This window comes from Staurois parvus, unplaced genomic scaffold, assembly GCF_062004578.1.
Source record: "Staurois parvus isolate SC_StPar_1 unplaced genomic scaffold, SC_StPar_1.0 ptg002193l, whole genome shotgun sequence".
Lineage (NCBI taxonomy): Eukaryota > Metazoa > Chordata > Amphibia > Anura > Ranidae > Staurois > Staurois parvus.
Window position 1 is genome coordinate 400,223 of NW_028319989.1, and position 12,926 is coordinate 413,148.

A 12,926-nucleotide genomic window follows, 5' to 3' on the forward strand; every position below is an offset into this window, starting at 1 on the left:
GCTGATTTTGCCAAGGAGATCCATGGAAATAGTTCCTTTTTTCCATTTTCGGTTGTAAAGATAATCTTTATGTGTATTTTACTATTTCATTGTAAAATAATCAAATGATAACACAAGTGACACCTGCAACTCCTGTAACTTTAAAGATTCATTTTGATATTGTTTGACAAATACATGTGTAACTTGCAAGCATGTTTTTCATTGGAGAGAATCTTTCATGGTCACAGAACAATTTTTTCCCAAAGCTATATTCCTAAGGAACTAGGCACAATTCTGGCAATCACTATCTTTAATGCCTTTTTTGCTATTGGTAGAAAGACTGCTGAACTTCCATTGTTAATCACCCACATCTACTTATGATGTACCCTCATGCCACGTGCATGCAGTAACACAGCCATGACTATTTGGGAGTAGCTACTGAATGTTCTGTGTAAATTTAACCCAAACCTGATTTTGTTTTAGTTTTGAGTGGGGCTGACATGAAAAAGTTGTAAGTTCTGATGAAGTACTTCTGCTTTACCACACTACTTAACTCTTGCTCTGGTCCATATACAGGAAATGGAACGTCGGTTGATGAAAAGGCAGCTGGAGCCATCTACAGCTCCCAGCTTCACATGTATTTGGGTGAGAAGCCTACTCAGAACCATGAGACGCAGGGACACGAGAGTGTAGAGTTCATGTCCTTATTCCCACGGGGGGTGACATATTTGGTACGTAAGAACCTTTGTTCAATTATCTCTTGGGGGTTTAGTGAAGCTCAGTCTTTAGTGTGTCTCAATATGCTTTCCATAGGTTGGATGTGTTTAAGGATGGATCCTGCATACAGAAAGTGACTTGAGCTTACTGTGTGGCACACTAAACTGAATACATTCTACAGCATTGTTCACATTAACACTGTTATCACCGTTCATCTCAATGGCTCTCCATGAAAGCCTATGTGAGCATTAGAATACATATGAAAGAGTAGCACTGGCCTAGTGCATTACTGTTGGACTTTTTATTAGATAAAATAAAATCCAATATACTCACAAAGGGAATAAGGTCAAATGCATGTAACAATTCCCATCACAATATCAGCAATATGTCCACCAAGTAGGCACAGCTTACTCATTTCAAGGGTAATGCCCTCTTTCTCAGAGCTCTAAGGACTTCAGTGGTGGAGACTTTTAGTTGATCTAACTGTCAAGATTGAAGAAATGCCAATTCTGAGTTTCACTAGGATTTGATTGTCTGGAGGGCCTCCTTACCTGTAGCGCTGACTATTGTTCTGTTTATTAGAATACATATGGTCGCAAATTGCCTGTGTGTTGGTGTGCACTTGACTTTAGCGTGCTGAGATACCTTTAATGGAAATAAACCTAAAAAAATGCTAACAAGTAGAATTTTTATGAGAGAAGAGACCCTATTGGTGTCTTCTGTCAGAAGCCCTTCTCCCTGCCTGTCAGTGTTTACGTACGCAAACCCATGCATGTGCAACTCAGTATACAAATACAACACTGCTAAGTGAGATGATGTGACTGTCGTGCGCATACATGGGAATAATGCCATTGTGGCCCAGCCAACAAAGTGGCCAAATAATTGGAACCCAGAAGTTAGACCAGAAGACTGCATCACGCATGACTGGTGGGAGCCCTGACAATGGAGCGATGGAGGGGATCATTTGCCAACTAAGTTTGACATTTTTTGCTATAATGCTTTGAATGCTAGCATATTAAGGCTTAAAGCTCCTGGGGCCCAATAAATAAAAACATTTTGGCGGAGTGATTATTCCACTTTCAATGCTGAGAAGCATTTTCAACAACAGATTCTCACCTCTTCTTCAAGGTAGGTCTTGCTCAGATAACACCAGAACAATTTTTTATTGGAAAGGCAAGGTCATAGCTTTCTTGGGTTAAATTCTGTGCTATTCACAGATAAAATATGAGCACTAAATTGACATATTTTAGCCTAAACAGCTGTCTTACGGCCCATGCACTTGGATGCAAAGAACTGTACACCAAGCAGATGTGCATTTATGCTCTCAGGAGTCACAGGTGTTTGCATACAGCCTTGGCAATCAACCTGTTAAATGCTGTCAGGTGGCAGGTAGGGTGGCAGTTTGAAACCTTTTATTATACACAAGAATGTGTTACTGACAGTTACATGTGTGAATGTGAGCTGTCACTGGCAACCTTGCAGATTTTAGCCATTGCTTATGTTCACCATACAAAAATTGGCCCTACGGGACCCTGTATGAAGATCCCTGCTTCCCATCTGTTACAGTTCTGACAGAACAATTCCGATGACTAAATGATCTGTCAATAAGGGTGTTGTTTGCACTATTATATAGGTAGTTTGATGGATATGGGTGAAATTTGGACAAACTGGACACATGGTCTAAAAGATGCATGCAGCTTTGGGTGGAGGTCACCACATGAATTCAAAAAACATTATTTCTGTTGAGTACTCTTAGGAACCACCTTTTGGGTTATTAGATCAGGGATTGCAAAAAAAGCTAATACTTTGTGGCTCCAGTTGAAATTTACAAATATGTATAGTGATGCTTTCTGGCTTTATGTCCCTAGAAAGGCTGAGAGCTCTGGGGGCAACTCTCTGACCTCCAACACACTGATTTTAAAGTCTGACAGCAACCCAACCAAACACCACAAAGAACAGGGAACTCTCGTAGGGTTTGTGCAGTTTAATATCTTTTGCACAGTCTATTTACATTTAGTAAATCAACCCCCATGTGCCTATATTTCTAAATGCCTTCCTTCAACATTACAGCCTGAAAATTATTTCGTTCACATATCTTTCATGAGAATAACGTGTATAATATGCCATGCCAGGAGTTATTACACTAAACCACATGTAACCATTAAATCAGCCCTGGAAGGCCAAATATTTTTAAGACAGTTTTCCTTTAGCTTAGCTGTTAAATTCCCAAAGCCGAATTCCAGCTTTCTTTTTTTAATCAGCAGCCCTGCACAAGTAAATAATTTGGCTCCTATATAAGTTTTTGAAAGGTTTTTCACACCTTATATCTGGCCTTATGTGACCCATGCTGTTTATTATTATTATTATTATGCAGGATTTATATAGCCAACAGTTTGCTCAGCACTTTACAATATAACGGGAGACAATACAGCAACAATACAGTTCAATACAAGAGGGTTAGGAAGGCCCTGCTCCTTGGAGCTTACAATCTAAGAGGGAGGGGCTAGTGGTACAAAAGGTAATAACTGTGGGGGATGGGCTGGTAGGAGGAATAGAAGATTCCATTATTAGCTGAAGGCAGGATAGGCTTCCCTGAAGGGAGAGGTTTTCAGAGATCGCCTAAAAGTGAATAGAGTCAGCGATAGTCTGATAAATTGGGGTAGAGAGTTCCAGAGGATGGAGGAAGCTCTGGAGATGAGCATGGGAGGAGGGGACAGAGGAGCTAGAGAGTAGGAGGTTGTGCGAGGAGTGGAGAGTGCGGTTTGGGTGATATTTGGAGACAAGATTGGTGATGTAATTTGGGGCAGAGTTATAAATGGCTTTATATGTTATTTATGTTTTGAACTTTATTCGTTGGGCAACGGGAAGCTAATGGAGGGAATGGCAGAGAAGGATGGCAGATATGGAATGGTTAATAAGGTGGATGAGTCTGGCAGCAGCATTCAAAATAGACTGAAGAGGACATAGCCTGCAATTAGGTAGGCCAATGAGGAGGGAGTTACAATAATTAAGGTGAGAGATAACAAGGGAGTGAATAAGTTGCTTAGTGGTTTTAGAGGTTAGGAACGGGTGTATCTTGGAGATGTTGCGGAGGTGAAGTTAAGACTCTGTGACGGGACTCACTTTGGGTGGGGGGCCCATGGGACCCAGCTCACCCCTGTCTCAGCTCCCCATATCCCTATTATGTGTAAGTCACCCTGTGCCTGTTAGGGGTACAGGGTGATCTGTCCTAATATTGTGTAGACATGTATAGGAGATAGGTGGGGTGGGGGTTGTGGATTGTTTGATGTTATGTGGTTGCATCCCATTGTTCTATTGTGTGTCTGGTTTGGGAGCAAACTATTATGGGATGTATGTGTTTATGTGTATTAGCTTAGTAGGGGGCTGTCTCCAGCAGCCCTCCCTCCTGATGGGACTGTCTGCTAGTGTGAAGTTTGAATACCTGTGGGTCTCTTGTTACTAAATGTAGATTGCCCCACCCTGTGTCATTATGCAGGGAGGGGGGATTGCCCCCTGAGTGTATGTATCGTGTATCTGTGTTAAAATAAATTAGTATACTCTGGTTTACTTCAAGATTGGTGTCATCTAGTCTTGTATGGTCATCTGTGTTGTCTGCTGTCGGTGTTCGGACGGGGAAGCGGTATTCTAATGAAAGTACCCAAGTGCAGTCTGGGTCTGTTCCGTTACAGACTCCTTCTATCCCCACTTCTGATGATTGTCTCCCTTTTGACTATAGCTTGATGAAACTGCTAGAGGACATGGGACAATGCAGATTGAAAAGCTAGTAAAACAGTGCTAGCTACAGTACGAACCCCAAGCAATCTGCTGAAAGTATTTTTCATGTTTTCCTGTACAACCCCTGTAAGCCATTTTTTCACCATTTTTTCAGCCTTTCACTGTTACTTTGTATGCTTTTATCACAGGAAGGAGGGGTCTCCTCGGGTTTCCATCGTGCAGAGAAGGACCCAGCGACCCCTACCCACCATCTTTACCATGTGCGAGGTCGCAAACACATTCGTGCAGTTGAGACAGTTCCAACATGGGACAGCTTCAACACAGGTGACTGTTTCATCCTGGACACAGGAAAGGTACTTTTTTTTTTTTTTCTTCTATTTTTTTTTTTTTTAGTAGGGTTTAGTCTAGTTCAACTGAAAGTCCTTTCCATAGGGCGAATTTTCAGGTCACTAAATAGAACTTAAATTTTGACCTCCTGTCCTGGTAATGGGAGGGTAGCTGACTGCACTACCTCACAGGTCATGTACAGAGTGTGACAAACCCTCATTGACACCCTGATTGACAACAAAGCCCATGCAGGAGCAGAGCCAGGAAAGTTCCTTTTAGATCATGAGACAGCTTAGTTTGACTAAGGAAAGGCATGATGAGAGGGAGAAGAGGAATTCATGTTCTTCCCATCAGAGGCATATGGACACCATATAGTCAGTTGGGAAAGGGGGGGCTTAAATTTGGATGTCTTCCTTCCCTTGATTTCATTATCTAAAAAAAATCCAATTCTAATGCTCGCTATACACTAGCAGAATTGTGGATTCTTAGAACGTTCTTTCTTGCCATCATTGAGTCAACTAATTTTGTTCGAAAGCCCTTACAATATCATCCAGATCTGCTAATTTAATGTAATCCCAGACCATTAAATAGGTTTCATCACAATATGTGTGCTTTTTTCCAAACAAAAAAGAACATTCATGGTTATTTTAGTCATTTGCGCATAATTTTCCATCCTGCTCCTTCAAATATTTTTTATCACTACAGTTGAAAAAGAACGTCAATTTGACCACAAATGAATATTCTGAAAATGAACATTTTCATACAAAATTCTACTAGTGTATAGAAAGCTTAAGAAATCTCAGACAGAGTTTTTTTCCAAGGCCCCTTAACTAGGGCAAGGGGAGGACTAGACTAGTGGATATTTGCCTTCTTGGCTAGTACGAATAAGCTTTGTTTGACTGGTAGCCCTGAAAGGAGATACTTTACGAACCAAACATTCATGAAAGTAGGACCCACAGTAAAAGGAGATTATAATTATATAGCTACAGTCTGGCTGTCTGGTTTCTTGTTCAGACTCACGATCACTGCGCCAGGCAGGGTCTTCCAGCACAAACTTCCTTTCCTGCTCTAAGATATAATGCAATCAAATGCCAAGAGACACAAATTAAACTGATTCTGGAAGATGTGTGTTGGAACTGAGGAGGAAAGAGGAACAGGGAGATATGACTTCAAAAGAGGAACTGTCACTCCAAAAGAGGAACTTTTGGGAGCTATGGTTTAAGGTATGAAAGTAGTCATGGACCTTAGATGGCAGGTGTTCAAGCACAATTCATTCATCAGGAGAGGGCCTTTTCTTCATGAATAAATAGATAAGTTCAGGTCAACCAGGCATTCATATTTATAATATAGAAGAATGGAGGGCAGGGAACATCTACAGAACTGACGTTCCTCAGGGGAAACAATTTCATACTTCCTAGCTTTCTGACATTTTTTATCACATAGTATGCTGGTAAGGGAAATGTCCCTGACATGGCCCTGGTTACATGGAACACATAGATCTAATATGCAGAAAATGATTAGCTAAATCATACATATGCTTTTTTACTTCTATTTTGCCTTTTTATATTGGTTTTTCTAAATAACGGATGTAGAAATATTGAGGTTGGGTAAAACGTTAGTGCAGCATAACACTTTTGGTAGAAAAATAGTACATTAGACAACTGAGACTGCACAAGGGACAGAAGGGTATGGTATCAAAAAAAGGACAGTCCTTCCAAATGAGGGACAGTTGGTAGCTATGCAATAGTGCTTGGAACTTGTCTGTTTGAACTTTCCCTTTATGAATGCAAGAGCTAGATTTCTCTGTAAGCCACTTAGGCCATAGCCTAGATACATGACTAGCCTAGGTTCAAATTTGTTGGCAACCGTTAAAGTCTTACACAGCCAAATGTCAACCAATCCCCCAATTTTTCCTTATATCTATTTATTTGAAGCTCCCATATTTGTCAAAACCCACCCAGAGCTGAAGTTCATCTCCAGCCAACTTGCTCCCACCTCATTGTGTGCTGAGACATACGTTGGAGCATGTGTGCTTTTGGTTGTGCCAATACAGTACAGATTGTGTCTCTGTGAGCATGTTGACCTATGTTTTGAAACGTTATGTTGATTTGTGTTCTATTTTTTCAATTCACTTAAGTAATGTTTAATCCACTGTATAGGTTATTATTTCTCATGTTCATGTGAAACAGTACCTGTGTCCTGTATGAGCTTGTATTGGTAGAGGTGAAAAAATATAAGTCCAGGCTTGCTGACCGCATCCAAACAAAAAGAAAATGTCCAGATTGCACAGCAATTACGGTATCTTATGTCTGTAACCAGCCAGTTTGACAATAAATGTCTGTCTGGTCCACAAGTGATGAATGTGATCATCCCATGTGACATGGTTTAGTGAAACCTCTGCTGCTTCTTTCCTAGGCTGTCCTCATCATTTTCAGCTGGACTTTTGTAACCTTCTTCTAGAATGTATGAGCTCTGACTTTTATCTTTCACTGGACAGTGTACTCATCTCTTCTCTTCTGTCTGAAGTTGATCCTTTTACTTTCTCTCCCCTTCTACAGTAATCAGGTAATATTTTTCTGTGTTCCATGCTCTTTCATATTGCTCTTTTTACTGCACTTACCTCTAAATTGGTTACTCCATGGTAGGCTTATTGTCGCACAATACAAATACTATAGCATATTTGCAATTAAAGTGAATTTCCACCCCATACTGTTTTCTAGCTTTGGATATAGCTGGGATGGGTTAGAAATTTGCCATTGCTGAATCTGCTAGTGAAAATCGGTGATCCAGCAATGAAGTCTCTGCCTGGTCAAACTGGTCCCTTTTTTGTGACATCATCATGATGCTACAGTTTTCTTATCCTGAAAGGGCTCTACTGCTGGACAGCCAATTCAAAATGTTTACATCACCCAAGCAATGTCAGGAACCCATGAAGTAGGGTTCTCCTCCTCTGCAAGGAAGAATAAAGAAAACTAGGGACCTGGCTTGTCACATGACTATAGATTCAGGACATATTTGGGACATATAGCTTTGTTAAAATATAACTGAAGGCAAAACCTTTCAGTTTTGGACAGAGGGGAGATGAATTAGAACACCGGTCAGTTTTATTGCTGTCTGTGCCTCTGTTAGGGAAACGGACCCATCTTATTTGTCCTGTTTACCATTATTGTTGAAAGTGAGAGAAAATACCAAAGTTGGGTTGACTTCAGAACAGGAATAGAGGGGAAATCTTCCAATGAGGACACTAATTCTGGTGATCTGAGGGACCCCAAGAGATTCCCTGAGTTTGTGAAGATTTCCTCTCACTTCCTGTTTTGGCTATGGGACAGGACATTAAGGTAAATCTCCCCAATGGTACACAGATGGCAAAAAAATGACAGGGATTATAATCCTCCCTTACCCTATCCAAAATGAAAAAAAAAAAGTTTTGCCTATAGTTCTACTTTTTTTAATGACCCAGTGATATTTTTTGAGCAAAGGGTGTTCAGGGAACTAATGTATGCCCATAGATCATAGATAGATGTAAGTAAAGTAGGGGGGGAGCTAGGACTTGTTCTGCTTTTTTTTTTTTTTTTTTTTTTTTTTTACATTTTTTGTTTCTGTTGAAGATATTTGCTTACTTCCTGTCTAATAAAAGTGTTTTCACCGGAACAAAAAGTGATGAAAAATCACCTGAAGCACATTGAAACCTGACAGTACAAACCCAACAGAGGTTCAAATCTATCCTTGCCGTATCCTAAAGTAAAAATAAGTTTTGCCTGAACATGCAGTTTAAAGAAAATTTGAACTGAGGGCTGCCATTGCTTATTTACTTCTGACAATGCTAGTTTCCTGGCGGTCCCTTTTAGTAGTTTGAGACACTGACTTGAAACAAACATTAAGATCGGGAAAGTCAAAGTATATTCATAACACCTAGATTGAATATTTTCATGTTTTAGTGACTTTGAAAGTAGTAAAGCCATTGGATCAACAGGACCAACCAAAGACTGGTATTTTTTAAAGGGAGCGGCCAGCAATGGTAGACTAATTTGGAGTTAAAAACTGGAAAGTGCATAATCTGGTGCAGCTCTGCATAGAAACCAATCAGCTTCAAGGTTTTATTGCCGAAGCTTAACTGAACAAGCTGACGTTAGAAGCTGATTGGCTACTATGCACAGCTGCACTAGATTCTGAGTGCACCAGTTTTAGTAATCTCCCCCATTATGTCTTCCCTGTAGGTTTTCTTTCATGCAGACAATTGGATGTTGCATTTGCAGTAAAGCTTGCAGGTTAGAACATTTTAGGCACAATGCCACTGTTCTCTGCTGCTGGAACCCTTTTAAGTGCATATAAGGGATTGTTTTAATTTTGTAATATTCAGATACTCCTTCTTTGGTTATTAAAGAGGAAATTTACCCAGTTTCAGTTATGGGCAAATACCAGCTCATTGAATTAGCTCTTATTACAACAGTTTTGGTACCTATACTGAGCTAGAGCAATAAAAACATCAATCTGAATATTTGCTAGTGGCAATGATAACATTTGTTCCTTCCAATTTTGATCTTGTACAGTCCAAAATACAATAATTTCAAACCTGAAACATTGTATATATACCTGACAATCAAAAAAGTTGATTATTGTTCCCGTTCATGTTATAACTATTTAAAAGAATGAAAGTAATAAATTAGGATTACTGAAATATCTTTCCTCACCACTTCAGTTTATTTACGTCTGGTCGGGATCTCAGTCAAACATGATGGAGAAGAACCGTGCAAGAGATCTGGCCAATCAAATTCGAGACAGTGAAAGACGCGGTGCTGCAAAAGTGGAAATTATACAGGAAGGGGAGGAGCCTGAGGAAATGGTTCAGGTACTTTTTGTCTGTATTAACATGTACTGTTATGTTTGGGTGATGGTGCTGAACCACTAGAAAAAAAGTTTGGTGTTGATGGATACATTTTTGAGGTGAGTATTCCTTCCATTGGTTGGTACCCAATGGTGGGATAATGGCAGCAGTTCTTGGGCTCTCATATGAAACTGAAAATGTTTCAGTGGGAGCCGCATGGATTGCTATGGAGGAAAACTCGGTAACAAAAGATCATCTCACTCAAGGATTTATTTGAGGAATTTATTGAAGATAATGGGTAGCAAGTATAGCCAATGTGTTTCAGGGGAATTGCCTTCCCCTTCCTCAGGACTGAAATTTTTGATGAGTTCAAAAGAGCAATGAAGCTTAGACTGAGGCTTGTTTTAAGGCTGTTGGCACTTCCTATGGCTGCAAAGTGTCAGTGTATATTAAAAATAGGGTGTCTATTTTTTTTCAAAATGCTGATGCTCTGTAGCCACAAGAAGTTCCAGTGGCCTTAAAGAAGCCTCAGTATAAGCTTCATTGCTGTTTTGAACTCACCTGGAATTTCAGCCATGAGGAAGAGGAAGGCAATTTCCCCGAGACACGCTGGCTATACTTATTACCCATTATCTTCAATAAATGTCTCAAATAAACACTCAAGTGAGACAATTGTATATCACTGGGCACTCCTTTTATACCCATCAAAGTTAAACATGTACTGAGAGTGCTTATTGGAACACCCTATCTACTTGGGCTGCACAGTGGCGTAAAGGTTACTTTTTCTGGATTTCAGCACTATGGTCTCAACTTCAAATCCCAGTTAGGACACTATCTGAATGTAATTTGCATGTCCTCCCTATGCTTGTGAGGGTTTCCTTGTGTACTCTGGGTTCCTCCCACACTCCAAAGACATGCTGGTAGGGTAATCGGATCCTGTCTAAATTGCCCCAGCACTGTATGAAGGTGTATGCATGTAAAATAGGGACCTTGTATACTCCTTGAGGGTACAAACTGATGTGAATATACAATAGGTAAATTGCTGCATAGACTGCTACATAAATGCTTATAATAAAAAATAAAAATAAAAAGGTAGATCTCTATGGCATGTATTGAGCCCCACAGTATGCTTTATTCTAGCACAGTAGTCCAGCTTGCTAGTGCAGTGAAAAATAATGCTCCTGCTTGCTGCCAGAAGATAGTTCAGGCTGCAACAGTGGGAGTGTGGCCAGATTTCACGATACAAATACACTCTGGGTAATCAAGAGCCCAGTAATACCCTATGGGCAAATATATTGGTGGATGATGGACTGTGCACTGTGTGCAACTGACTTAATTTATAGTTGAACTCCAGGAAGACATTAAAACCCAATTAATATAGCCCTACATTCATTATATATCTTTCTTTTGTTTGGGGTTTTTAATAACAGCAGTGTAAATACTTGTGTAAATTTTTGAGTTGGTATTAGCCTATTGCAGTCCACAGCAGTGCTCAGTCTGCTAGTGGGATAAGCAGCACAAAAAGCCAATCGGCTGTGCTGCACTGCAAAGATAATGCTGATAGGGCCATAGTGACAGAGAGATGAGCTCATCAGTCTGCTGCTGCTCTTCTCACTGTCCAATCATAAGCTGCGGGAGGAAGAAGACCTGTTAGTGTAACTAAATTGCAGCTAAAAAAAAAAAAACAGATCTTCAACCCCAGGGGTCTCCAAACTTTCTAAAAAAAAAAAAAAGGGCCAGTTTACTGCCCTTCAGATATTAGGGGGGCTGGACTGTACTCAGTGGGAGTAAATAATGCCCGATTTTTGGTATTAGGAGGAGAAATAGTGTCCCATCATTGGTGTCAGTGGGAGGAATAGTGCCCCATCGTTGGTTTCACTGGAAGGAATTATGCCCCAATGTTGGCGTCAGTAGCAGGAATAATGCCTCAATGGCCAGATAAAGGCAAGTAAAGGGCTACATCCAGCCCCAGGGCCACAGTTTGGAGAACGCTGTTCTACCCTGTCAGACAGAGCTGTTTAAATCACAGAACTGGATGGAGAGAATTACAAATCCTTTGACAGGTAAAACCACTCTGATATATGTTTTCAAACTGTGTTTTTCTGTTTGCCTGGAGTTCAGCCTCAAATGAAACCTATGACACCATTGCTGATCACCATCTGAAAATACTGGTTGCTTTTTTTGTTATGTTGACTTCAGATGTGGAGTCATGACTTCATTTGCTGCATGCTGGTTCCAGGTCAATGACTCAAAGTACTGAAGCCATAGGATAAAAATGACAGCTGGGAAACTAGCATTTTCAGGATAGGCATGGCGACCTACATATTACTCTCATGACTGACCTTTCTTCATCTTGAATATGATACAGATTCTGGGACAGAGGCCGGTGACTCTGAAAGAAGGGAGCACAGAGGATGACAAGGAGGCAGACGAGATTCACACCAGGGGAGCCGTGCTCTACCAAGTAAGTGTCTCTCACACAGAATATTTCATTTTCTGTGTATGTCAAAGCAGTACAAGTCATTCACATAGTTTTGCAAGTTAGGAAAAAAAAGTGAATTTGGTGGCTTTCAGAGAAATTATCTGGGCACAGTCCATTTCTATGCAAAGCGTGAAAGTGTATCTAAACCCAAAACCAAAAAAATAGTGTATTGCCATTCCTTACATGGGAGATTGCAACGCTTTTTCTTTTATTTTGGAGAAAAAAAGATAGAGATAGAAATGATAGGTAAAGAAAATGAATGCAGTGCTCCGATCACATCCCCCGCACACCGATTGACGTTCTCCGAGGACCTGGCCAGGATCGGACTGGTGGGGTGTCCAGTGTAAGCTCTGTGCCGCCTCCTCCTCCCCCATCTGCTAGACGTAGCCAGCTCCCCTCCCTACACGTGGGCTGAATGGATCGGGAAGCTGCAGAGGAACTGGGACTTGGATCGGTGGGGTCTCAGCTGAAAGCATTGTGGGGAGTCCGGACCTGGCCCAGAGCAGAGAGGGCGGTGGTACCAGCACAACACAGGCAGCTGACGCCATGATCAGGCATGGAACAATGGTCAGTCACAGTGTGGGACTAATTTCTGTGCTCCTTTAAATGTTGCTCCTGGGGCGACCAGCCTGGTTGACCCACCCCCTTCCCCACGCTACGCCACTGAGTAACACTGTCCTGGGGTGACAATGCTCACTCACTGTACTGTATCAAACAAAGATTGCATTGGCGCGCTAGGTTGCTCTCCTGATTTGGACTACATACACCTCCCTCTATTCTCACCATAACATGAAGGAGGTGATCTGTAGTTTACAGAAGATAACTGGGAAGGCAAATAACATTGTGTGAGATTTATTTAGC

The 12,926-nt window shown here is 41.0% G+C and overlaps 1 protein-coding gene across 2 annotated transcripts in view; it reads left to right on the top strand.

Moving 5' to 3' along the window:
- CAPG (capping actin protein, gelsolin like) overlaps positions 1-12,926 on the top strand; it is a 56,515-nt gene that overhangs the window by 27,689 nt on the left and 15,900 nt on the right. For both annotated transcript variants that reach the window (XR_016309188.1, XM_089665445.1), the window contains exons 4-7: positions 556-710; positions 4,620-4,784; positions 9,458-9,607; positions 11,952-12,047. Coding sequence is in view for 1 of the 2 variants with exons in the window: in XM_089665445.1 (XP_089521571.1) it covers positions 556-710; positions 4,620-4,784; positions 9,458-9,607; positions 11,952-12,047 (566 nt within the window). In the remaining variant the exon portion in view is untranslated. The remainder of the gene's footprint in view (positions 1-555; positions 711-4,619; positions 4,785-9,457; positions 9,608-11,951; positions 12,048-12,926) is intronic.